At 46.4% G+C, this 27,665-nt stretch overlaps 1 protein-coding gene across 7 annotated transcripts in view; it reads left to right on the top strand.

The window, feature by feature from the left end:
* DENND1A (DENN domain containing 1A) overlaps nt 1-27,665 on the top strand; it is a 144,830-nt gene that overhangs the window by 66,957 nt on the left and 50,208 nt on the right. For all 7 annotated transcript variants that reach the window (XM_088146868.1, XM_088146866.1, XM_088146871.1 and 4 more), the window contains exons 6-11: nt 12,362-12,431; nt 13,487-13,567; nt 14,005-14,058; nt 17,872-17,982; nt 20,891-20,991; nt 25,288-25,333. In XM_088146868.1, the coding sequence (XP_088002994.1) occupies nt 12,362-12,431; nt 13,487-13,567; nt 14,005-14,058; nt 17,872-17,982; nt 20,891-20,991; nt 25,288-25,333 (463 nt within the window). The remainder of the gene's footprint in view (nt 1-12,361; nt 12,432-13,486; nt 13,568-14,004; nt 14,059-17,871; nt 17,983-20,890; nt 20,992-25,287; nt 25,334-27,665) is intronic.

Raw genomic sequence — 27,665 nt, 5'->3', positions numbered from 1 at the left:
TGCCCTCAGCACCGTGTTGAGGATGATTTCGCCCATCCTATAATTTACCCATCCGAACCCCTTTCTTCCTTTCCAAAAAATCCAGCAAACACGGAATGGTCCAGCCACGCTCTTGAGAAGAACAAATGCTAGGGAGAATTCGTGGCTAGTTTTTCAGGAAGCGATGCTTCCTAAACTTGTCTGCCAAAAAGGGCAATTATGGGACAGATGGACACTTGAGGGGAGGGGAGGCATCTTCTGACGGAATCCGTGCCCTTGAAAGCACATGCTGGCGTGGCTTTGCATTTGGGTCATGGTCTTACCACTCACCCTGCGAGAGACCGAACCATCTGTCCTAAATTTAGGAAGATTTCCTAGCTGCAACTCTTGGGTGTAATTACATTTCAGGGGGGGTTGCATTTCTTGAAGAGGCAGCTCTTTCAAAGAAGGCCAGGCTGGGGCAGAAGCCCAACCAAAGTGAGAGGAGAAGGATCTCGAGATATTTTGGGGAAAGCGCTCTCCCCCACTATCTTGTGCCTCTGGATGGAATGAGAGAACCAAAGTTCTGGGAACTGCGCAAGCGGAAGCAGGGAGCCTGCCTTATTTACCAGGAACCCCTTTTCCTCCCCATTCATTAATTAGGCCTTCCTAAGGCACCTTCTCTAGTTGCCAAGCAACTGTAATAGTAGTTGTTAAATCCTGCCACTTTTTATTAACCCTTTGGCCCTGGGTAAGTTGGAAGTTCCTCTTTTAGCACTAATGCAAAATGCATTAGCACATCACTTGGGAAAACCCAGATCCCCCCCTTCAAAGAGGGAAAAGGGATATGGGGGTGGGGATGGCACTGAAGAGACAGGGCAACCTGTCTTTCACTTGCAGGATTTAGTCACTGCTTCCGTTTGGGCTTGCTTCAAGGAGTCCAGAAGACATCTGTCAGGGGGCAAAGATCTCTCCACTGCTGACAGAAGCAGGCAAGAGAGATTAAAAACCAACTTCCTCCTTCTAAAAACAAGAGCCAGCAAGATTCCCGGGAGGCCTCAGCTGATAATGAGAAGAAGTGGGGGCAGAGGAGGTGTGAGAGGAGGAGAACCGCATGTGGAGGCTGGGAAGGCCCCACTTTACCACCACCGTGGCGTTCTTGGAGCATCTTCGAAGGGCATTGTCCTCCAGAAAGTGGTTGAATAGATATGCTTGAGGTTGCTGGGCTGACATAGTCCAGCCTCTCTCTAGAAGGAGATGTTTTGCAACTGGTGGATCACAGGAAATCCAGCGGTGCAAACCTCATCTCTGCTTCAAAGCATGTCTGTTGGCTTGAAGGGTTAGGTGGACAGGTAGATTGGAGAAGGAGCAGGTGGTCTTTCTCTGGAGCTTAGAACAACCTAGGTTGAACTCAGAACGGTCTTAAAGACTTGCTGCTAAGGGTTGAGATCGTTCTTCCTTCTGTAGGAACGGGCTACCCTAAATATTTGCTATGGACTCACTGCAGCTCCTTTTTGTGGTAAATATTTTCATTTGTATGTGGTGCTTCAGAAGGCATGGAACATCAACAGTTTACAGAAAGGTAACAGCTGGAGTACAAAGTTAACCAACGCTAATAAGCAATAATGAACAGAGAGTGTAACTGGGAGCAAATCAATACTTCAAATAAGAATCTAGGTCCAGACTAGACAACAGCTTCTGAATGGACTTTTCAGCCTGAATTTGCCCCCCACTTTCCCCCTTCAAATCCTCTCTTCTATCGAAGCTTGAGCTAAACCTCCACTGTAGCTGGCTCATAAGGAACGGCATTGACCTATTCAGTCCCTCTCTTTTCTCTTCCCCAACGGTTCCTTCTGCTCTTCCTCTTCTGACGCCTCTTCTTTCTCCCTCCTCCTCACTGCCCTGAACCCAGCGTAGGATTTCTGGGTGTGAATTCCTGTCTTGACAACCACCCTGTGGCTCTCCATCTTCCAACATGGACCTTGAGTGTTCAAGAACTGGTCACTCTCTCCATAAATTCCAGGCACCTTCTGCTCTTCCTCCTTTGCCTCCCCACCCCCAAAATTAAAATTAACACAAGGTGCCTTCCCCGCCCCCAAGTGCCATTTGTTTTCTAAAATGATGGCAGCAACATGGCATCTTGTTGCGAACACTTGCCGATCACAGTGAGCTGACAGCACAGAAGTTCCCTGACTGTTTGATGGAGTGGCATGAATTATTCCACGTGAAAATTTAAGTTACTTGTCATTCATTCTGGGCATTGTTGTTCCTCAGACCCACAAAGATGGGAAGCATTTTCCTTAAAGTCATCAATTCTGCTGAACAGCCATTCTTACCTGCTCTCTCTCTCTCTCTCATTTTAACTTCAGTCCAGCTAAACTGTAGAGCATCTCATCTGGACGTGATTGCGCGAGATGCCCGCAGCACTGGGGTCTGCCCATCAAACGAGCCTTGTAAAGAAAGCTGGTTTGTTGGACTCCAACAGACACTAATTTCCTCCTCTGTGGTTGCTTGAGAACAGCCTCTTTTTTTAACTCTTCAAGCCAAGAAAATTAAAAGGGGTTTTACAACTCTGGCTAGGCAGCCCTACTGGGTTCTGGAATTCATTGGGGCTTATTAGGAATTTATTTTGACATCCCGCAGCGGAACTCAGAGGAGCTATAAAACCACACGCCCTGCTCCAGACTCTGTTCTCCTTTGGCCCAACTGTGTTGTTGTTGTTGTTCAGTCATTAAGTCGTGTCCGACTCTTCGTGACCCCGTGACCCATATTGCGCCAGGCCTTCCTGTCCTTCACTGCCTCCCTGAGTTTGCTCAGTTTCATGCTCATTGCTTCGGTGATGCCATCCAACCATCTCATCCTCTGCCGTCCTCTTCTCCTTTTGCCCTCAATCTTTCCCAGCATCAGGGTCCTTTCCAAAGAGTCCTCTCTTCGCATTAGGTGACCAAAGTATCTGAGCATGAACTTCATTATCAATCCTTCCAATGAGCAATCAGGGTTGATGGCCCAACTGTTCCACCAGCTAATTGGCCACCATGTTCAGGTTCTCCCTTCTGCTGAGTCCCAGCCTCAGGAGTCATTTCCTGGGCTTGATCTGAAATGGCAGCATCGCATCTTCAAGAAGGAACTAGTTTCCCTGAAGGTCCTTCTCAACTCATGACCGATCTTGGCCCTGCCCGCAAAGCCGGATACGTTTTGTGGGGTCTTTAAGGGAAAGTCCCAGCAGATAGGAAAGCCTCTCCCTTCCTCCCCTTCCAGATTTCCTTCATCTGTTTAGGAAATTCCAGGAAGGAAGAATCAGATGATAGCTGGCTGTCAGGGTGGATGGTTGTGCCAAGAAGGACGTTGACTTTACATGGAATAAAAGAGACCAAGCGAAGGAAGGCCAAAGACCACTGGCTTTTAAGCCCAGGAAGGGGAAAGCTTTACACAGAGTTGGAGTTTTACATCCAGGCAGTTTGTTTCCTGAAGAAAGCTTGCAGGAACTGGGCTGAGACCGGGGCACAGTTCAGCTCATCTGAATCCAGTAATGTTATGCAAAGAACTTAACTTCTCCTGCACAAGTTAGATGAATTTGCTCGCCAGCTCCAAGTGCTCCCGTTTCAGTGAGGTGCATTTGTCCATCAAGCAACTGATGGGGGACAGCTTTGAATCTATGCCTCTTGTTGTGCTTGCTGGGCCAAAAGTTGTCACTCTTGGGTTGTTGTTGTTTCTGGTTTTGCGTCCCCACACGGGGCAGTCTTCCTCTCTTGAAGCTCTGCCCAGCCCTCTTTTGGTCAGGGTGCACATGGTCTTCATGCTCCTTTTATGAAAAAAATGCTCTTCTCTATAGGATGAGTGGGCCATAGCATTTTTAGAAGCTCTTCCACTCTGCTTCATGGTTCCTCTTCATGCTGCTGCTTGGAACAGTGGTGGGTTCAGTGGTTCAGGCTGAGCCACGTGCAACTGAAGGTCCGTGAGAAGAACCTTCTGTTCTTCAGGAGAAGGAGAACAGCGTAGAGGAGGGTCCCTGCTTTGCCTACAAAAAGGATTTGTTTTTGACATCTCACCACTTCAGCTGGGAAGGACCCTTATTGGTCTGAAAACTTGAAGAGCTTTCTCATTCCATAGGTGGTGTCTTGGACTTCAACCCCTACGATTCCCAGCCTGCTTGGCCAAACGCTATGCCAGTGTTTGGCGTGAATTTTGAGAGTTGAATGGGGTTGAGGTGACTTCTCCCAGTCAGCTCTTCCTGTTTTCACCCTATTATGCCAAGGTCTCTCTTCCAAACCCATGATCCTTTCCTTGACAACTTGCTAGGCAGCACCGTTCTCCCCAGTTCTCCTTGGAACAGGTCTACATCACCCCATATTGTTGATTTCAAGAGGAGTGGCGGGAAGATGGGACTGCCAAGAACTTCTCTTTGTCCCCTAAAATTCCCCCACTACTTTTGCAGATGGTGAAGGGGGGTGGGAGTTAATGTCATTTCAATTCAGCCCTACATTTTTAAAAATGCACATTTCTCTAGCACCTTAGAGTCATAGTCAGTTACTTTAAGAATCCCAGACTTTTTTTTTTCCTTTGCAATCAGATTTTATTTTATTTTTTGCTAGTGTTTTCTCATGTGCTATCTTCATGTTGTCATCAATATGCACTCCAGGTTTTTCATCCTGATAGGAGGGCATTGCTGTCTTAAGAAATTCAAACGGGGCACTCAAAGTGGGGACAGCTTGTTCCAAACCTTGTCCTTTTAAAATCTGGGGTCACTCCTCATTTTGGGGCAGACTTTGGGGCCACATGACTCGAGGATTTGAAGCAGCCCTTTTGAACAAGGGAGGGGACAATAGAGATCAACGGGCCCGTCCTCAAAAGGGCCTTACTGAAGGAAATTGAGGAGGGGGGGCTTCTTCAAGGGGGGGGCTGGCTGAAGGATGAGTTCTCCCCTCCCCAGCCTCTAATGAATCCGGGTCCAACTCTGCGAGCGCAGTTGAATTCCCCACATTGTAAACCGGAGAGGAAGGACTGATGTTTCAAGATACGCCGTCCGTTCTGTGGCAGTCATACCAGTAACTCATCAATATGCATGATTGTTGCTATGGTGACGTGTGTGCGTGTGTGTTCCTTAAGCTTGCAAGTGTGAAAATGTCTCCCTGTAATGGGCAGACCGTCGGTAAGGACAGAGCAGGGAATTAACAATAGGCTTAGCAGTGAGAGAGAGAGAGACCTGTGCGGTGGGGAGGGTGGGAAGGTTGACGAAACGGGAATCTGCTCACCGGGTGTGGCTGCCCTGAGAATTAGCGAGTCTTTTTCCAGCAAGTGCCAAAGAAAATGGTAGATGTTGCCTCTTTTCCCCAGCCCTCTCCCCAAATGCCATGCCTGCCGAGGGAGATGGGGGGAACTTCTTCAAGTGCCGTTTGACGCAAGGATGAAGAATTGCCGTGGTTTTTCTATTAGAGGATGTGGATCCAGGACGCAAAGAACATCTTTGTGGTCCCCAGAGGGGGCTTAAACTGAGACCTTTCTCCATCTATTGCCATTTGGAAGATTTGTAGAGTAGACCAGTTGCTCTCTGCCTTGTATATGCTTAAGGCAACGTTTCATCCCTTAAGAGTACTGAAACTCCCTCTAGTCCCTGATCCTGCTCATTTTTAGAGGGCAATACGGTACTCAGATATGAGTAATATGAGTAGTAGAGCTCATTAAATGAGCTCCTTCTCCTCCTCCTCCTCCTCCTTGTCTGCCAACGGCTGGGGGCTTGGCCCGTTCATTCCCAGGCCAGCAACATGGATAACCTGGTGTTCCTCAACTCACCCAGTTGTGAGGCAGCCTCTGTCTCCTGCCCCCGGGCACTCTTGCACCCACTCCTCCTGGCACCTGACCTTGGGATCTGGTTCCTTGGAAGAGAGCTGCTGTGATTTAGGAGATCTCATGCCTCTCTCTCTGCCATTCTAATGAGCTCTTTTAAAAGAAGAAGAAAAATCAAAGGCATGTTAATGGTGGAATCTTCACATTTCAAAGGGAAGGATATTTATTATACAAACTTCCAACTCATTAAGCATGTCTTGATGTGAAAAGAAACAGCTGTTTCAGCTTTGGGGTGTGGGGAGGGAGAATTTTTCTCCCCTTCTCCCTCCCCGCCACAGCTCACTCCTTCAAAGATGAGGAGAGATCATCTGATATTTAAATGGTGTTTCTCACCGCACCGTGTGGCAACCCTTCCGGATATTTTCTGCTGTTTGGTTGTGTTGTACAAATTAAGAAGTCAGAAGGGTTCCCCACCACAAAACTGTGCAGGTCTGAGACTCCAACCAGCAAAAGCCTTGGGTGAAACCCTCAAGGAGCCTCCACATCATGTACTTCTTAATGCCCCAGAGGCGAATATTATTAAAGCACGAGGAATGGTGATATGAACTATATGTACAGTATTGATGTTTCTCTTGGCCACACCCATCTCTTGTCTTAATCCTAACTACATTTTGGAGAGGGGTCCCTGGCACGTGGTTGAAAAGTCAAGGGTGCTCCCTGCTTCCCACCCACCCACCCACTCACTCACTCCCCCCTTGTACATCTGTATAGCCTACGATATGTGGCTTAGATGAATACAGCGATCCACTCCCTTCTGGTTTTGGCCTTGGGTCCATCCAGTCAAGAATTTTTGAGGTAATAGTACAGGTTCTCCAAAATGATTTTGCCCCCTTCCTTTGTTACTTGGGTTCCTTTATATTGAGAAATCTCATTTTACGGAGGAAGGGTCTCTCTCAATTTTCAGTGCATTTAGCGTGGAGAAATCTGGCTAAAACACAGTCTTGTACAGGGGGAGTGTCAGGACTTGTCTACACTCAGACCTTTGGTCCTTTCTGTCCAGCATTGTTGATAATAACGATCATCCAGCAACTACCCTCCTGCATTTTCTCCAGGTCTACTGGAAAACCTGAAGACCTTTTGCACCCAGAGCAAATGCTCTGTTGTTGAGCTGCGCTCCTTCCCTGCTTGAATCTCAGTCCAGGCGAAGCTTGATCCTGCACTGTTGATCAGAGAAGGGCGACCAAAAATCCGGCACCTTCTGTTGGTACAAGTCTGGCCCATCTATCATTTATAGGGCTTTATTCATATGCTTCCTCTGGTCTCCTAAGAGGATCTGAAGCTTTGAAATCCAGCCCCAGGTAACCCATTGAAACTAACTCGGGAGGGGCTGACAGGAGGTGTTTCTCCACGGCTTTCTCGGTTGCGTTGTGTTCCCTTGGGATGGCGCTCATGACCTATGAAGAGGTGACGGCCCCCATCTGAAGCAGAGTTGCAACCATTCACTTCACAAGCAGGTTTACACATTTCAGACCAAGGCGGTCAGAATAAATGCAAAGTCTGGTGTACCGGGACGTGTGTGGTGGCGTTAGGGTGGACGCGGACCCAAACAAGTCATGGCTACAGAGCGTCCTCTGACACGAATGCCTCGGTCTTCCTCTCAGCTAGTGTGGAACAGCCTGGAAAGGGAATGGATCTGTCCCTCATCCCTGAAGGGGAGGATGCAAAAAGATGTGTCTTTCTGCCTTCCTTGAAACCCAAAGCAGCTGTTTCATGTCACATCGAAACATTCCCACGGTGAACTCTGACTCAGTTTAAACTTTGCGTATAATGACCTGTTGTTGGGTCGGACCAGAGGCCCCTCTAGAGCAGTCTTTGGTCTCTGGCTGTGGTCAGTCAGGGGCCCCCGGGGGCACAGGGGTGACAGACTCCCCTGTTTTTCCCCACGTCTGGTTTTCAGCGGAAGACCGGGCGGTTCCATTTGCGTCGCACGCCTCTGGACGTCGAGGTGCTCCATAGGCCACCATGGCAAGCCAGCGGGTGACGTTCTCCAGGCAGTGCCTTGGTTTGGCTGGGATGCTCCGGGGTGGCGTGGTGTGTCAGCCCAGGCGGTATTTGAGCCAGGAGGAACACATCTGGCTGCGCTCGCTTATCTCCTCGGAGCGGGCTCTACGGTTTGTCGACCCCCGGGACGCCCTGACACGCTGATCCCTCCTCGGCTTGCGAGCTTCCGTATCTGATTTGCGAGCACTTAGAGCTTTTTAATTTGGGCTTGCTGGGGGACGCTGCGCTGAATTTACTCTCAGACGCTGCTTGCAGATAAAGCGTCCCTTCCAGCACGTTGGAGTCTCGTTACGGCAGCTAACCCTTCATTATTATTATTATTATTATTATTATTATTATTATTATTATTATTATTATTCGTGTGTACTGCATCTCGGTAGTGAAGGCCAATCCAATTAGTTAACAAATTACAAAGGATCGCCTACCTTCCGCCAGCAAAGCATATGGAATTATTTGACGTTTTCAGCTTGCAAGTGTCATTCGTGGAAGGACAGCTTAAAATGCTGATGACACGTTTATGATCCGCAGAGTTCTGTTTTGACTTTTTTTCCTTTTGCTCTTTGAAATGGTGTACCATTTCCCCCCAACCCCTTCCAAAGCTCGCCTCATCAGTGTGTGTGGGTAATTATAAAAACATTTCTATTAACCTCCCTGGGGTCATTGCGTGCGGCTGGAGTAATTCTAAAGGTAATTGCTAAATTTACACCGTTTCGCAGGAGCAGAGCATGTATTCTCCTCCTCTCCTCCTTTTTTTTCCAGCTGCTTCAGGGTCATTTCCCCGGTTCCAGTTGGGTTTTTGCAAATAGTCCGTGTACGCAGAGGGTTTCAATCAAGACTGCAGTATGCGAGGGAGAGGAGCAATGCAGAGTTGTTCAGCTCTTTACAAGCCAACGAAATCGTCCAGGGGTACTAATGGGGCTTAGTTCCCATTGCACCGGGGAAGATGGGGTTCCAATTAGACGTGGACTGGTTGCAACGGTTTAAACCCCCCTTCCCCCACACTAGCAATTAAAAAAAAAATTAACTCCACGAGGATTGCATTGCAAATCTTACGGCCCTACTGGTACGAGATGCTTAAATGGATTAAGAAGGGTTGTGTGTCGTGCAAACCCCCTAACCCAATTAATTAGGCCAGACAGCGGACCCAGAGGGGGTTAGCTGGAGCCCCCGAGAGCCACAATAATTGGCCAGCAGGACTGTCACCACCAGCTTCTTCAGGAGGACAATCCCTAAAGGGAAAGGAAGCCACAGCAAGACACCCGAAACCCACGTAGTCCTGTCGGCAGCAGATAAAATACATTTAGCAGTCCAAGATGGTTGCGGAATAGGTTAGAATATGTTAAGTTGGGAGGAGAAGGCTGCGCGTGGTGGTTTGGATCAGGCTGTTCTTAGGGTACCACTCTGTGGCCATCTCATTCCATGTTTTTTCTCAGGATGGTGCTGTTATCCGTACCTCCTTTACCTGGATTCTTCCCCCATGTGTCTACCTCACCTTCCTGGAAGCCGGTAAAGCAGGAATCGTTCCTCCTGTGGAGTAAGCTTAGCCAGGGGGGTGCAAAGGTGATGGGCAGGGCGAGTAGGTGGAGGAAGACACCCCCTGAGCGGCTTCACCACCTTTCTTAATTTTTTAGGTTTGTTACCTGCCGCAATCCGAAGACGGCTGGCAACTTGCAGGATCCTCCAATACGTTCAAACCTCCGCAGAGTGCTATTAATAACATGAAAAATACACAGAGGAGAAAGTGCAGTCTCCGTGAGGTTGGAGCAAGCAAGAAAGCTTGCTCCTCCAGCTGGGGAGGTTGCTACCAGAGATAGAAAACGCAGCCGTCTTGGCAGGCGAAGTTGAGTCCAGTGTAGGAGAGAGGATGGTGTAACAGGAGCTGCTGGGAGCAATTTTAGCCTATTCCTTCAGTGTCCTTTCAGCAGAGTTGCTCTTCCAGCCCCTCACCCCTGGACTTAATGTTGTTTTTTTTTAATTTTTGCAGCAGGGCTGTGGGCAATGTCAGCAAGGACTTCCCTTCCTTTGTTTAACCTCTGACCTGTGAGTGCAGGAGTTAATCAAAGGCCCTGAAGGAGCAAAGAGGAAGAGGAAGTTCTGGGTTGCAAATGAAATAGGAGCCGTGCCCCATAAATCCCCAAGCGGGCCACCAGTTTCCCGGTCCGTCAGCTCCGGCCGGAGAAGGGTGTTGGGCGGACTCATCCAGCCCCTGTCTTTTGAAGGAGAATCGCAGATAAAACGGAGAAAGCAGAGACTCCCGAGATAAATTCTCCCCTCCCTGCTCTGCTTTCTTCGGCTCCGCTGGTAGAACTTAAATGAACTTGGAAGAAGAGTGTGAAAGAAAGAAGGAATCCCGCATGTCGGGTGGCTGTGCTTTGACGGGATCAAAGCCGTGAACCCAGCGCACCTTTGGGCATGATTCACAAGCCCAAGAGAGAGCCGAAAAGGTTCATTGGGGGCTTTTTGTGGGTTCTGATCGAGCACAAAGAAGCCAGCAGGATGCCTTCTTTCCCCCCTCCCCCTTTCCCTGTGGGATTTCCCAGGGCTTTGAAATTGGCCCAAGTCTCCCCTTATACCTGAAAGGAGAACACCTGCCAAGTTTTTTCCCCAGGTGAAAAGACAAGGCAGGGCTCCTGGGAGCTCTCCGGGAGTTGTCAGCGCCTGTTTGGAGCCAAGGAAGTCGGTCTGTGGTTGCTTAGCAAAGGGAGCCCAGCTCCCTAAGGCAGAGCCTGGCTTGATATTTAAGCCTTAGAGAAAACCCGAAGCTTACATCAGATGTGCTGGCTGTTTAGGCCAGCCACTGCATGTTGCGGTGCCTGTCGGCTGCTCGGTTAACAAACCGCCGTTTGAAATGCCGAAGTCTCCATTTTTCATGGAGTTTTAGCGTTCCTCATTTGTGCAAGATCTAGGCTTTTTCTGTAGGTGAGGGATATTTCCTCCCCTCCCGTGCGGCTTCCAGACAATAAAAAAAAATAAGCACAGGGAGGGCTGCTTTTTGCTGCAACCAGAAAGCCTCACCTGGCAGGATCTTATATTCTGACTATCATGTTGCACCGGGAACCACGGTAGGAATGGGATGAAGCTGGTTACGTTCCACACGCAAGGAAAATAACCTGGAAGTGGGTTAAATGGAGGGAAATTATATTCTTTTCCAGTCTTGAGTCCTTGGGTCACTGCAGTCATCTTCTACTAAGAATTGAGATTATTTTATTGGGATTGGGTGGGTGGGAATTTAAACGGGAATCTCTTCCTGGCCTATAAAGTTTCATGTTCTCTCTCGTGGCTGACACAGCTGCTTTAATGAGCCCCATACATTCTGAAAGCAGCCCAAAACGCTAAGTTTTAATAGGATCGTTTTAAAGTAATGGCACTTTTATGAAAAAGGCTGGAGCTCCAAAGCTAAGCTAACAGCCGTCCGGTCTGTCTGTAACATTTGGGCGCCAATACTTCCAGTAGTGCCTCCCTAATTGCACGGAGCAGGTTTTCCTTTAAAATCCAAAGTTAGGAGCTGGGAAAGAGAGAAGGAAAGGAAGCTTGTGATGTAGTGCCCTAACTACAGTTGTAGCATAATTCTGTAGGATTTCCCTTGAGATACCTCAACAGCGACAAAATCAAATGTGTGAAGAAGTTGAACCCCTGCCTTTCCTTCTCAGTGCCTCTTTGCCTCCCTGGGTCTTTGCCAGATTGCCTTTTAATCTCTGAGCGAGCTTCCCAAGAGGCCCTTTTTCTCTCCAAGGATGCTTGGGGTGATTTGTACAACTTTAACGAGGAAATCAGAATTTTATTCATCCCTGAAATTCCCTTCCTCTCTCCGGAATGTTTACATTCTGAGACCAACCCCCTGTTTCAAATCAGTACATTTCTCCCAGCCAACCACTGGCCAGTGGTTTCTTGATAAGGTTCGGGGTGTATTAATAGATGGGATAATCCTGTCCCAGAACGTGTAAAGTGAAAGACTTTATCAGCATAGGCTTGACCGGTTTCCTCAATTTTAACCAAAGTCTTCCCAAACAGCAGGCGGATTTGATGGTAGCACTGTCCATCCATGATCTGGTCATTTGTTGTATCTCGCTTCATTTATCGCTGTGGACTGGCCCTTGGAGCCACCATTTTCTCCCAGGGTCCAAGCCATCGGTCTCAAGTTAGAACCGTTGCTCTTCGCCATAGGAGTGAACACTCCCCTTTTCTCCCCTGAACACTTCCCCGTGATTTTAAAGGCATTCCTGGCTGATCTTTTTTAATCGCCTAAAAACCATGCTGTGAAAGTCCAATTCAAGACTTCATGATGGCGGTCTTCAAGACGGTTCTCCTCCATGCAGGGAGTCCGTGTTTTCCTGGAATGCAGATCAGCACCTGGCAGAACTTAGGGAGCCTTCATCCACTCCCAATATTTTCTGATTTTATCTCAGGGATTGGGGCATACAAGGAGTGGTGAGATGCTGGACATCTGCTCCCCCCTTCCAAAAAAGCTCCATTTGCTCGCCCTTTTTATATACATTTTGCAGCAGGAAGTGTTTTTCATAACATTAATTTGTGAACATGTGCTCTTCTCTTTTTTTAGTTATCTCCCATGGTTTGAAGTCTTTTATAAACTGCTCAATGTTCTGGCAGACTACACAATGAAGGGCCAGGTAAATATCTAGGTCACTCTTCTGGGTGACTTGCCACGTGTCTCGAGCATTTGAATATGTGTGTATATTTGAGAGAGATCCAGAGTGTGTGTATTAAAATGTAAAATTTTACCCTTTGCCAACATCAGAGGTGACGTAACCCATCTTTGGTTCAGCTTTTGAAGACAATTCCAGATTATTTCACTAGCGTCTGCAGGACAAATTTTTATAAAGTAAGAGTATTCAATTCATAGGGAAGAGAGGAAGAAAACATTGCTGTGGACTTCTTTCCCTATCCCTCAGTAAAGCCAAATAATATTTGATTCTGTTCATTGTTGTTTTGGTATCCCCTGTTGAAATATAGAGATGATAATGGTTCACAGGCATTTCAGATTAGAATATGCTAAATAAGGAGATAGGTTTCTCAGAACTTTACTTCTCTGAATTGGTTCCTATGTATTAGATTTCAGAAACTGCCTTATTTTATGTTCAGACTTACTTAATCTGCAGGATCATTCATTCTTCAGCAGATTTAGAAGGTATCCCTTGGTACACCTTAGCTCCTGATACATAAGCTGTCTTATCATGGCTGGCAAAATGCCTGCCATTGTTACTAGTAAAATGGCCTGTCCCAGTTTGGTGTCATCCAACTGAGTGGAGGTTCATCTCCCAGAATTTCATGATGATTGGGAATAATAGGAATTGAAATTCAAAGCATCTGCTGGTTACCAAGTTGGTGGAGATGGATGTATGGAGAAAGGGCTTCTGAATGGATGCAATGGGTCTCTGAGTCTTTGAGAACCCCATTGTGCAACTTCTGTCAGAAGAGGCCATCTTTGTCCTGGCTGTTGCCTTAAATAGATTGGCAAGTGATCATTTGTCCCAGAGGGGGGAAATATAGGGGTTCCCTTGTTGACAGAAGTAAGATGGACTTCTTTCTTGCTCCTGCTGAGGTCGACATGGAGAAAGCCAAGCCGTTTTCTATCTCTCATTAATGAGAGGGAGGGAGACAGATGGTCCTCTCCCAAAGAACCTAGCAACCTTACTAAAACCACCTCATTTCTTCTTTGTTTCAGGACAGCCAAAGATGTGAACTTCTGCAGACACTTTATAGACTACCGATTCCTGAGCCAGCCACTTCTGTTCATCTCAGTGTGGTAAGCATTCCTAAAATGGGAAACGCGTGTGGGGTGTGTGTGTTTATTTGGAAAAGGTTGCAGCTCTGCAGCTCTTGCCTTGGGGAGAAGGGGAAGCACCACAGAAGTCCCAGGAGCAGAAGGAGAAGAGTGATCTTTTCCCACTCTTAACCCCCAACATTTGCTTGGCATAGGCCCTGATGGACATGTCCCAAGATGCCCATGATTTGAAACAGCACCAAGCCTACTTGCCTGAAAAGGGTTTGGGCTGTTAACAAATCCATAACTTGTATTTAGCATCGCTGTATTTCGGACTGTTGGGTTGTGTTCCATTGTGGTCACGACGTCAGCGGTGCATGTTCGAAGTTCTTTTGTTCAAGCAGTAGAGTGTAAATATGTCAGAATAAATGGAGATCTTGGGTGCAATTTTTTTTCTTTCTCTCCATCCTTCCCTTCAGCACTCTTACTTTACGGTGCCTGACACCAGAGAACTTCCCAGCATACCTGAAAGTGTAAGTAGCTGCTGCGAGTGTCGCTCTTCGTAAATGATGTAACAACAGACGGGATTCCAGAAATCCTACACTAGGCGTAGGGAAGAAACGTCAGGAGAACTGAAGACGCGTGGAAGTGCTTGTAGATCAAAACAGAAGGCTTGCAGTCCAGTTTTAGTTTGGGCCACCAAATAACCATTTACGGGTTAATTTTTTATGAATTTCCACCTCATAAGTATGGGACGGCACCTGGAGAGCATGACCGATTGCATTTGGGGCGTTATTTTGGGAGAATTACTCAGCCTATTACTCTTACAGTGGCACGTGCTTGAATCATCTCCTTTGCGTTGAATGGGATGAAAATTATATTTTTATCGTTGCCCCACCAGATTCTTAGTTCAGGTCCCACCCACTGTTTTGTAGGGGGGCCCAGCCAGCAGCAAAAGCCAGCTGTGACCCCTGGCCTCAACAAGGTTATCTGCCCCAGTGCTCAGTTCATATAATCTTCTGGGTGTTTGCTCTGAGCCTGCCCGGATAAGTTTTCACAGTTGACCACTCCCAAAAAATCTTTTGTAGGAGACTGACTTCTTCTCTTTCCATTGATGGACATCTCTGGGTGTGTGTTGACATTGGAGCAGAGACGATCAGGCACCCATCTCAGTTTTCTGCTCTAGTTCTTGTGGCTGGTTGCACTCCGTGCTCTGTGTGTGATCACACGTGTTGGTTCCTTTCTTCTTCGCCACCATCTTTCCTATCTGGCAGTGTTTGTTGGAAGAATTCCTACTGTATGAGACAACTTCCCATAGCATTTGAGCACCCCACACTCTGAGTGCTTGTGAATCAAAGGATTTTATAAAAACTGAAGACTTTCTGCCGGAAAGACTTGGAAAGGCTTTCAGTCTTGCAGGTTCCCTCTGTGATAAGGGTGTGGCTGGTGGTGCTTGCAGGTATCTTAATTTAAATTGTCATAGAAATCAAGGGCATTTGGGGCAAGGGGGAACAACGGATGTGGTAAAAAACCACAGATCTGGACACTTTGATTCAGCTTTGCGTGTGTGAATGTTGGAGCAAAGGAAAACAAATGCGAAATTTTTGCAGAGGCTGGGCATTATTGCCATTTGCAGTCGATCCTTCCTCCCCTTTCTGGCTCTGAATTCTACCCACGTTATGTTTTGGATGTGCATCTGATTTAAGCCCCTTGCATACCATTCATAAAAATATGTTCATTAACTGCGACAATATTCTGCACGAGGAAATCTTGCATAAAATATTCAGGACTCAGCTCCCAGTGCTACAGCCGAGGAAATGGAATTGTGTCACCTGAATCTCTTTGGAATAAAGCTGCCCCTTTGGTTTTTTTTGGTGGGGGCTTTGATAGCTCCAGAAGAGCAAAGAACAGGCTGGTTCCTTTTCTGGCTCAGAAGGCGTCCCATCCCTGTGTTAACCCTTCCAAGCTCATTATAGATTCAATCTGCATCAAGCTTCAACCTTCCTGTTAGACCTAAATCGACAGCCTAGTTAGATTAGGCTCCGTTGTGGTTAAATCAGGCCTAGTTTTGGGTACTTCAAGTGCAGAAACAGCTAGTTGCTACAGAGTAAGTCTGAAACTATGACCCCCAAGGGCCCCACCCTTGATTTGGCTTCAGAATTCAGTGGAGAGATCTTACCTTTCTCCTTGGTGGCTTCATGCTGACACCCTCCATACATTTTCCACAGGGACTGTTACGTTTTGTGTTTGACGGGTGCACCTGACCCCCAATTCCTCCTTGCCCCCCCTTTTTGGATGGCAGCTTGGAATCCTCTGCTTCGAAGGGCATTCTTTGCCTTGGGCATAATCACAAAAGCACCAGAATAGCTTGGACCCACCTCTTGCAGCTTGGCACCCTTGCCCCTGTCTGTCTTGCAAAGCAGGAAGAGGCATTTGCTTTTCTGAAAAGCCCATTTGTGTTTTCCTTCCTGTGGTCCTGCCTGTTCCCCTTGTGGTCTCAGGATAATCCCCAGTCCTTCAGGAGCCCAAAGCTTCTGTGGAAGGGAAATAACCTTCATGAGCCCTCCCTACACGTTGCTCCATCAAGGTATCAGAGAACGGCTGTCACGCTTCAGCAATTTTCAGAAATTAAACATTAAACATGATTTTATTATTAATTATTATTAATTATTAATAAATTAAACATTAAACGGTCAAGTTCCTTTCTGGTATTTTTTGGGGAAGGGTCAATTTCTTCTTCCTTCTGCTCTGTTTCCCACCTTGGTGTAGCTCATTCAGCACGGGCAGCATGAAAGAGTGCCCCACCCCCTTTTTGGTGGTGAGGTCTCTTTGTTTCTGCTCACCACAAATGGAGACCTGGTGTGGATTCACGGCCATCCCATCGTAGACCCTGTGGCTCTTCTGAGTTGCATATCGTAGCAGAACGGAGACAGCCTGACCCCAAGACCAGGTAGCAGGGACAGGCCTGCCAAGTTACCTCCATGCGCTGCTGTTGTATCTGCACCACTGTGGCAGGAAGTGGCCACCACTTCCAAACAGTTTCTGTTTAGACACAAACATCTTGCTAATCAGCACAGATGGAATAAGAACCACGGGGAGGGAGGAGCTGCATGCCAGTTGAACGGGTTTATTTTAAAACAAAATCGATGTTATTCTCCTACCTGGAGAATCTTCTACCTGGATGACTCGCACTCCTAGCTGCCCACTGAGGCTTGGATGAAACCAACCGACCTCACCCCTTCTGTTTTGCTGTCCGTGGTCCTGAACCGGGCACTTCTGAGTTCGTATCAGCCCTCTGTGCTAATCACTCTGGCTGCCTTGTGGAAGAGAACGTATTTTTATAAAAATCTGCAGAAATCTCAAAGAAAGGTCATCAAAGACTGATTGTTTGGGTGTAAGTAAGATATCATAGAGGATTTTCCATGTTATAAGGCAATAAGTCTATTTTGGTTGGCCGCACTGTCAACCAGATGTTTAGACTGGATTTGGCATTTTAATCCACCTGTCAAGTCCTTCCCGAGGACCTGGGATAGCCAGATGTGGTTGTCTGTTGTTGTTATTATTACTAAGATTAATATCCTGCCGTTATTTTACCTTTTTGTATTATTGTGTTGTTATTACACTGTATGAAATGTTGCTTTATGACTGTAAATGAATGAATGTCCTTTGAATAAACCTCGGTGCATGTACTGTGGTTTCAATTAAAAAAAAATCGCAAAACACAGTAGGGGACAGAAGCTCCCAGCTGGTGGGGTATAAGGTTTGTGGACACGTGTCTTTTTTTCTCCCAGAAATATCTGAGCGCCTAGAGGCACTGAACACTTATTTATTTTCCAAGCATTTATATAGCTGTCCCCCACTCAACCAATGTGCCTCTGGACAGTGTCCAGCAAAATAAACATGAAATTAAAAAATACCAACCATATATCATTAAAAGATAATAAAGGGATACTGAAGCTGGCACTTAGTTGTAGAGCACACAAGGCTCCCATTTAATTCTTAAATTAAAATTAAAATAATTTTTAAGAAGGGGGAAAGCACTGGTGAGCCTGGAAGTCAGCAAGGATACCCCAGGTCTAGGTTGCATCTCCCACCCAAGTTCAAATCTGGTCCTTTGCTAAGCAGTGCCTTTTAAGGGAGAGCTCCTTTCAGGCAGTGGGCAGACATGATGGGAATGGATCCCCTATTTAAAAGTTTCAGTTCTCTGCAGGGCTTGTCCCATATCATTGTTAGCCACCATGACGGGGCCACCTTAGAGGCTAGCGTGATAGTAACTCTGGTGAGTCCCGCTCCCCCCTTGGCTGAAGACAACTTCTTAAAGATCCTCCATTTCTTCTCCTCCCTAGAGAAATCTGACCGAGTACTTCGTAGCTGTGGACGTCAACAACATGTTGCATTTGTACGCTAGCATGCTCTACGAGCGCCGCATCCTCATTTGCTGCAGTAAACTGAGCACGGTAGGTTGGGGAGGGAGATATTAGCAATGGACCCTAACGGACTAATCCACGTGGGCCAGGCCCTGCAAGAAGTTAGCTCAGCTCTACCTCCTGGGGTAACAATCCTCTTGGACTAACCAAGGATGAATCCTGTGCGTTCTTCCCTGGAGGAAATGCAAGATACAGCCCTGAAAATGCGTTGGACAGAATGATCGGTTCATCCACACGCATCCGGGAGATGGTTTTTCAGCCTGCTCGAAACACCAGGATTGGTGCTTTTATGATTAACTGTAGTTTTTTTCCTGTACAGCCTTGGTGGCCCAGGATAAACCACAGCAGCCCCGGGCAGCTTGAACTAACTCACTTCTTTGCACTGGAAAGTGCCAACTTTCCCCTCTTGATGTGGGCGCTTTGTAGTAACATTTATGGGGCGTTCGCTGCGCCACATCGATGGATAGATTTTTGTCTGTTTGTTTTCTGGGGGAAAAAAGAGGTAGGACAGAAAAGAATGGATAAACGATGCTTTCAGATGGATCTTCTCGTGACCTCGTGGTGAACTCGGACAGGGGATGACACGAGTCGTGTTTTTCCGCAATTTTGTTTGATAAGGATGCTGGCTTAATGCTACTTAGAGTCCATCAGTACACGAGAGATGAAAGCCGCACGCACTTAAGGTCGCTCTAAAAATGGCTCATTGCATTACTTTAAAAAAAAACTACTACCCTGCAATGTTCCAGTTTGATTTAGTTCAAAGTTTAGATCTCTGCATTTCAAGGTTTTAGCAGTAGCAATAGGTTGCTGGTTTTTTTTAAAAAAAAAAAGAAGAAGAAAATGTTAAGTTTTTCTAGCTGTTTGCTCAGCGAATAGATATTGATCGGGGAGGGAGCCATTTTGCCCATTTCATTTTGCTTTGTTTTCCCCTTAATAAATGGCAAATGATTTTTTTCCACCCTAATGCTGTTGACTTAAATAGTCATATGCTATTATCTGGATCTGGAGAGACTCCGCATCCTACAGCCCGATCTTGATACTCTGACTGTTGAACTGACTTCTAGCAAAACCGGCGGTGAAAAATATTTTTGTTTTCTGCACGTGTCCCTTTTATGATAACCTGCCATTTGCCTGCCATTCCAAACAAAGCAAAATGAAAACTCTGTAGTCCCACAATAAACAGGATGAATGCAGGAGACCAATTCAAAGGGAAAGCGGGATACGTTGCCCTCCCTCTGAACTGGCTTTGTGAAGCAAATGATTCAAAATGAGGACAGTGTTTCTAGCTTTGACTCTGTACGTTGAGAGAGGAAGTGTAAGTGTAGATTTACCTCTTTCTCTAAAATTACATTGTGACTCCCTTCTTTTTATAATCTGTCCTAACGGTCAAAACCATAGATCATAACTTCATTTTTCTTTTCTTTTCTTTTCGTAATCTGTAGGCCAACCACTTCCCTGGTTTATCTGCAAACTCATTTTTTTTGGTTTTGTTTTGCATAATTCATTTTTATTTCCATTTCTCCCCACTTATTTCATCTCCATTTGCCGCTCTCCCATGGAACTACTGCCAAAACCCTAAAATGGAAGATCGGTAGATGAATAAAACTAAGTGAATGTTGTAGTTTCATAAATGGCATTTCAAGACTCCGTGTCCATGAGAGTGGCTTGGCTGCTCACCTGTTCAGTTTCCTCGCAGTCGTTCAAAGGGCGGGTGCTTCAGTATCTTCATATGAATTTGTAGTAAGATTGGTGTCCTTTTTATTCCTGGAAGTTGGATTTTTGATCTCATTAGCTTGGTTTCGATTCCAGCCACAACCTTTTGTTGAGTTCACCGAGCTGCCAAACAGAGTAAAGAATAAACGAACACAAGCGCTTTATTATTCAAATGGATTAATTTTCTAGTATGTTCAGGAAGCCAGTATTTATTGTCACAAAGGAGTGTGGGATGGAAAATGGTGAATTTGGAAATAAATTCAATACGTGGGCTATTAGCTGATTGATCTCGTTTTTCCATTCTGGGCCCCCTGCCCTGTTTTTCCTCACTGGGGAATTTGCATTGCTAAGTCTCTTGTTCTTCAGGTGAAGATTATTGTGAACTGCTACTAAACAGCGTTTTTCTGTGTAGAAAGGCATAGAAATAAGTTTAGCAAGCAAAAATTGGATCCACGCATCCACACCTATGTCCCTGCAGAGTTTACCTAGAAGGTCATCGGAATTCAGACAGGGATTCCGAATTATGAGCACACCACCAGTATTATACAAAATAAAATTCTGGATTTTGCATTCAAAAGCTTGAATCTTGGCCATAAAACCCACCAAGGGACCATACTTGGCACGCCTGTCTTTTCCTTGGGTGTAATTGTTGAGAAGAGCGGGAGGACAGGAAAGGAGATGCATCTGCTGTTGAAGGAGCAAATGACAACATCTATGTTATTTTTAGGGGTGGTTTAATGGCTGTCTTCCTGCATCAGGTACTCAGAATCCCATGCTCCATTCCAGGACCTCTGACCAAGCTCTTTCTAACATACCAAATTTGGCCCTCCTACTGCTGCACCAAACATCCCGTAGGAAGTAACTCTTAACTAGTGAAAGAGTTGGGATTGTGAGCAAACTCAACCACAGAGGTGGTTGGTGGGTCTCCTCGGGCTTCATGGTGGAACTCCTTCCAAAGATGGCTTTGCTGTGGTCTGTCTTCACTTACCCCCTGCCTTTTACTTTATGTAGCAAAGCTTGTAAGATGGTTTAATAGTCTGTGGGCTTTGTATCGCCCACGATGGTCCGTCCCCATTCCGAAAAACCGCCTTTCCCAGATGGGCTGGACTTCAGCTCCCATTCTCCATCTGGAGGTCCCCAAGCTGGGGAATCCTGTTGGGATAGTCGTGGGGTGGAAGCCCGTTATGCCCAGGTGAGCTGATCTTTGGCATTTTTATGCTTTCAGTTAACTGCCTGTGTCCACGGTTCGGCTGCTTTGCTCTACCCAATGTTTTGGCAACACGTCTACATCCCTGTTCTGCCTCCGCACCTCTTAGACTATTGCAGGTAAGAATGTTTGCCTTTTCTTGGGGATCTGCCTGAGGGTCTTAGGGGCTCCAATGACTTCAAGACCCATGTTAGTTTTCTTTAAAAGGTCTCTTATCAAACTTGCATGTGTACATACTCAACAGCGGGTCTAGAGGTCATTCATGTCTGTGATTCGAAAGCATGCTTTTGGCCTTCTGGAGAGTTTTTTTTAAATAAATAGATTTAATTCTATAGGGTCTGTGTGAGAGAGCGTGTGTGTGTGTTGGCTTTGAGAGGACAAAGTATTTTTTCGTTAGTTGCTCTCTGCAAACCAAGAAGTGTTGCTTTGCTCTTTTCCTTACCCTTACTTTATGACCTAGGCTGGAAGAATTCCAGTCTTATTCACCTGGCTGAGAGAGAAGGACCTGTTGAGCTTCTGGGGCTGAGGGGGCCTGGAGCTGGTCTGATGCTGTCACCACAGCTCCATAAGCACGTGCTCTCTGTTCCTTCCCTGTGACCCCTAGTTGGACATATCTTTGGGGTCCTTTTAAACAAAATACGGGGAGGGAGGAGGCCTTGGCGGCACCATCAGAAAACTCATCCTTGCAGGAGAACACCTTGCTGTCTTGCTCTTCAAAGTTGCTTCCATCATTATCCTCAAAGGCCCCGAAACTGGCATCGGGTAGATAATCCATTCCCCAGCTTTTGAGTTTAAAAAGGGGGAAAACAGCACTGGGGGATGAGAACGGATCTCCGGGGTCTTCAGCGCAAGGAAGCAGCAGGGATCTAACTAGCATTCGAAGTGAAGTGTCAGAACTTGCTTGAAACATGTAAATTTCAAGGCGTTTTGTTCCTTGGCAGATGATTTAAAGGCTAAGTACCTTCCCCGGTTGGAGAGACAGGAAAAAAACGTCTCGCTTTGCAACCAGAAAAGGCTGGTTCCCAGTCATTTGCAAGACCAGCGTGGGCCTTTCCCTGTCTAATAGGATGCCCTCGCGCTTTCATAATGAACGCGGGGAGGGAAGCGGCTCCCGAGAGCCGAGTCTTCGGGTATTCATTGCAAGAGGCTGCTGGGTCGAGTCCCTGCCACGCAGAGGGGGCTCTGCAGGGTCGGAAGGGGCCTTGGAAGAAGCTGGCCAGTTTTTTAGCAGGCAGGGAGACTCTTCTCCAGGGGCACAAGGACCAGCCCTAGAATTTTCCTCCGGGATGAGCTTCCTCCAGAAGAGGGGGAGACCCCAGGGAGGGAGGGGGAAGAATCAAAACGGGCAGATCAGTTTAGAAATGCAGTTCAGAACAATGCCAAAAGGCTACCCCATAATTAGCGGGAAGAGTCCAATTGCACTTTTGCCAACGTAGCTGATTACGGTAGGCTGATGTGAACTTTAATTAGAACAGCCATCATACACGATACTCGCCCGGATAAATCAATTTAGCCCTAATTTGTGTGCTGTAAATACATCCCCCTTCCCCCCAAATAGCTGCCTCCATTTTTGAAACAGTGGGTGAACTCTGGAAAGGCCTTTTGGGCCCCAGAACGTCCTTCAGTGGGGCTCCCTTCTGCTTTCATCTGGCTGAGATTTTGGGGAGGGGGGCTGAAGGGAAAGAGATTGGGGATCATGTTTTGTTTTTTTTAATTTGCCTTTGAGTTTGAAATGTAAACATTGAGTGGGTATTGGGGGGGGGGTCTTGCAGCTGTGATACAGTAGATAGTGAAGCACCAGACAGGAAGCAGATGGCAAAGAGGAAAAATTTGTGATTGTTTTCCAACTAGACTTCTGCTGTTTTTCACCCCTCCAGTTTTGGAAGCTCCTGGTGATATTTCTTAATGGTCACTGGATACTCTTGGGATAATTTGAGACATTAGATCACCAGGAAAACACAGCGCAGACCCACAAATGTTTCCCGGATGCTTATATTTTGAGACTTGAGAAAAGTTTGCCCTCTCTCTTGTTTGGCATTTGGACGGAGTGCCAAACCAATGTTTCTGAGTCTAGGCTCCTTCACTCTCTCGCCTCAAACTCTTCCTTTTTTTCTGGGTTGGAGAGAGCCATGGTTGATGATCAGTGGCCCCTCAAAGCAAACCATGGAGCTTCAGCCAAAACTTGTAAGCCAGGACCACAGTCATTGATGTCAGGTTTCCCCAACCCCGATGCCTTCCAACTTCATCTGGCCCCAGGCTGGGTTGGGCTGACTTCAAGAAAAGCAAGATTTATGTATATGTATGTATGTATGTATTATTAAATTTATATGCCGCCCATCTCCCCCAGAGGGTGACTCTGGGTGGCTTACAATTAAAAACCAAGACAATAAAAGCAATAAAAATATAAACACCCCCCGATTAAAACCCAAATAACAAATCTATAAAAGCAAAGATGGTCAACAGAGAAGGATCCTCAGGATCTTGAATGCCAGAACAACTGACGGGGCTAAGTGCAGGTTAACGGGAAGAGCGCTGCAGGATTCGAGAGCTGCTGCACGAGAGCTCGTGTCATCCTGAACCTGCCAGGGTGTGAGGCTGGGAGCCGGACTGATGCTAGGAGCATATGCCTTCCACAACTGCGATATTCCCTCTTCCTGTCACTAGAAAATCTGGGTTGGGGATTGGGATTCAGTTCTTCCCCCATCCCTCCGCGCCCTTGGGTGTTTTGCAATATTTTAGATGCTTTTGATTCTGACATCCCTATTAAATATTTCGTGGTCCCCAATTGCGCTCCTTGATTAATTGAGAAGACTGACGGATCAACACAAAGCAGTTAATTAAGTTTTACAGTTCTTCTGACTTTCCCCCGCCTCTTTATGACAGGCTGTTCTTCTGGACGCCGCAGCAAAGGGCAGGTTTTATGCAACCGTGAGCCCTTCCTGCTCTTTTTCATCATGCTTGCCACGGTTCACGAGACGAGACATTTGCAGCCTTAAGACTTCCTGCCGAGTTTTAGACCTTGTATTCTTGACACCGAAGCTGTCGTTTTGCCGAATCTACTTAATTAGGAACACGTCCACAGTGGCTCCTGGAGGAAGGCCGATGTCCTAGTCAGCGGCTTGCTCCAAGGAGCCTGAAGTTTTGTGCAGCTAAACAAATGGCTTACAGCTCTCAGTCCCCATTGATCTGGCGTGGCTTTATACCTGAGACGCAGTGCACTTAAAGGTGCCGTCTAGTTCTGATCATTAAAATGTTGGGGAGAGGGTGCGGGCAGATGCAACCCAACAGAAAGAAAGAGATTCTGCCTCGCTCTTTGCAAAGGGGAGCTTGGGCTTCCTTTCCTCAAAGCACTTCTCCAGCCTTAGTTAGCGGTTCTCCTCCTCGCCGAATTCCTCTGATAATGGGTGAAATTTCCTGGTGCAAAGTATTTTACCAGGCTGAGATCTTATCTGCAGGTCCTGAAGAAGCTAACCTCAAAGGGAGCAACCGCTCCAAACATTTGCAGAGCCAACCCAAGTCTGTCTTTCTTGCATGTGTTCGCTATTTGGTTAGATGAACTCTCATGGTTGGGGTAGGAAGAGACATGGGGCAAGGCCTAGGGGGAAGATGGGGCAGGCGACGTGCTTTGCTTGCACGAGATTTGCACTATGGACCCTCCTGCTGGATCCTGCTCCCCAGTTTTTTTTTATTGCTGGTTGCACAAAAAGTTTGGAGTGGAGGAAGAGATGGGATTTTAACATGGTTTCCGTCTATATCTTTCACCTTCCAGGCAATATATGTGAAACCCTGAATCTGGATTTTATCTGCTATGCGCCATTGATGTCTAGAATTGAGTTTTACTTTATTGATTTGGGGGACATCGTCAGACTGGTTTCTGGGTTGGGGGACAGTTTGATTTGGCATTAACATGGTTTTATAAGTCCATATGCTACCAAACACGAAGCAGTTGCTTTCCAAGAGCTTAAGCCCCCGAGAACCTGTTTCTGCAGCACCTTTTGTCTGCTCTTGATTCCCAACTCATAATTTAAGAGAAAACTGGTATAGCTGGCATACAGCTCCACCAGTAATTGCCAAAATAGACAAATCATGCAGCCATAAATGCTGGAAATGCCACGAGACAGAAGGAACCGATGTGGTGGACATGCAAAAAACCCCTAAAGACATACATAACACCCTTCAAAGAATGCTAAAAATCAAATTTGATATAGAACCACAGCTCTTCTTCAACTCTTAAAAACCTTCAGGGACCTGGCTCCATTGGTTTATCCATATTTAACTGCAGGCTCTGGGAAACAAGGGGCTTCTGCCGCGCCTGCTTCTAGATCAGTCCTCTTGGTCAACCTGACTTCCAGCTTCTAATACTCTCATTTCTGTCTTCACCAAATTCAACCACCTTTTTTCTTATTTCCTCCCAGCGCTCCGATGCCCTACCTCATAGGAGTTCATTTAAGCCTGATAGAGGTAAGTCCCTTTGGCAGGTCCAGCCTGGAAACGGGGTTGCATTAGCCATCAACTTTCCCTCTCAAACAAGCCATTTGGTTCAAAGATCCCTGGCAGAAACTCCTTCAGTAACTCTCCCGCACCCCTAAGCTGTGTGCAAAGTTCCTTTTCCCTTTTAAGCTGTAAACAATTTCAGCTATTTGGGGAGGGAAAAAAGACACCAGAAATTGTACGAGGCTGCAGCAAAATGTAGTGGTTTGCCTGTGATAGACCGAGGGCTCCTTGAGAGTTAAAACATCAAACATAGCTTGTTTGGTCTAATTTGCTATGACTGGAAAGCTCTTCTCTGAGATCAAGTGATCTCTTTTTTGGGGGGGGGATCCAAAAGCCTGTTTCTGATTTAGAAACCCACCTCTGTTTCCCCAAAGCGGAATCCGCAGAACTTTTGGCGATTCCCTTCTTCCCAAGTTTTCTATCATCACTTCATCACTCATTCAGTGTAAGATTTCTATTTAGCCATCCTTAAAGCAACTTCAAAGGAGCGAGAAAGTTTATAAGCCGCTGTACAAGCCAGACTGGGTTCTGTCGCATGAATAATGGAAGACTTTTTACAGCACTAGCCATTCATATTCAGGAAGGAGAGGGATAAGCTCTGATAAATTGCCAGCAGATAAGATAATCAGACCATGTCCCCCTGATCCTCCCGCTTCGCAGTTTTCATGGCCAAAACCAAAATCTGTCTTACGTTCAGACCGGTCGCATTTGGAACCGTTCAGCGTTGTTCTTTGTTGGCCTCAAGAAATAAAGATTTTGCTTGGCATCCTTATTGATGGAAATCTTATCGTTATCTTGACCTTGGACCTCAGAAGACCTTTCAGTAGATTCCCACTTGGCTTCCCATAACTGAGGACCTGTTGAACTTCTGATGGAGGATTCAGACCTAAGTGAGAGACCAACTAACAGCCGGTTGTGGTATGAATCTCCAGGGCTGAGCAACAAACATTCTTTTAGAGCATTTGTGGCACTGTGATGTTTTTGACTGTCACTGCTTTAGAAGATATTCAGGTTGAGAACATCTAGAAAGGATGTTCTTGTCCTTGTGGACAAGCACGGGCTCACATAGATCAGCAGTGCACATCCTCCAGATGTGTTGAGAATACGGCCTCCAGAATTAGCAGGAGATGCCGTTCCTACACATCTGGGTTACCATTTTGGAGAAGGCCGATATGTACGGCCTAAGTTCTTTGGGGTTATCAACCAACACCTTCAGAATCAGAGACATTTTTCATGGATCAGAACTGAACTCTAGAAGGTTGCAACAGCAGTGCCCCCAATTTTCAAACATTTTTCAATTGTCCACACCTGATACGTTGTGTGAAAAAATGGCTAAGATTTCATCTTCAGTGCTTCAGCTGAAAACACTTCTCCTTGGAGTTTGCTGACAGCTTATAGAGTCTATAGACCAAGGCTGTAATCTTGGAGGAGGCAGTTTCTAAGATGTCCTTCAGTGCCATTCATGACTTTAGATCAACTTAAAGGAAGTGTGTCTCTTTGTTAGCCACCAATAAGGATTTGGGGGATCATCTGCAAATAATGGTACCTTCTACATATTAAAATTGGTTGGCTGGTGGAAGACGCATGAGAGGAGTGGGGGTGGGCGGGCGGAAGACAGAGGCCACTTGCGCATGGATCAAAGGGTTCAGAGTCAAAGGACATGTGGAGCTTAACCATACTGGTCTGCGGAGTAGCTATTTCAGATTGTAAATCAGAGGGTGATTTTAATTAAAGCTTTCCTCCTGCACTGGGCTACGGAATCGTAAAAGGAGATATCCGGTCTGCATCCCCTCCTGAACTACCAAATTAATATGCTGCTGTTTGCAACTTTCCGGTGGCCTGCAGGTTTCCATAACCTGCTTGGAACATTTTCCAGATCGTGCAGCTTCATATGGAGACTGATGCACTCATCAAAGGAGTTTTGCAGAAACGCTTAATTGTCAAGATGTTTGGCATAACTGCTCAAGATGGAAACTGTCCCTCTGTGGGATAAAAAGGATCACAGACTCGGGACAATCGATGAACTCAGGTTGGGTTGATTAATTGAAGGTGCCACTTTTTAGACAAAGAGGTCACGTTCTCACTGAGGCCCCTGAGGGCCAACGACATGTTTTATCACTTTGTCAGAGAAAGCTATATTACTGGTGTCAATTTAAGTACCATTACCTACTTTGAGAGAGACTCAGTGAACATTTATTTAAATCTAGTCATGAATAAAGTAAGTCTGGAGTCCTGCTCTCTGGAAGAAATTCTTGAGCGAAGAGCAATCGGTTTATTTCAGATCTGCTATTACCCTCCA

The sequence above is a fragment of the Python bivittatus genome, unplaced genomic scaffold, assembly GCF_059951505.1.
Source record: "Python bivittatus isolate LINGU-HERP-01145 unplaced genomic scaffold, Pbiv_v1 ctg000160_np1212, whole genome shotgun sequence".
Classification (NCBI taxonomy): Eukaryota; Metazoa; Chordata; class Lepidosauria; order Squamata; family Pythonidae; genus Python; species Python bivittatus.
This window is presented reverse-complemented; position numbering and strand designations above follow the sequence as displayed.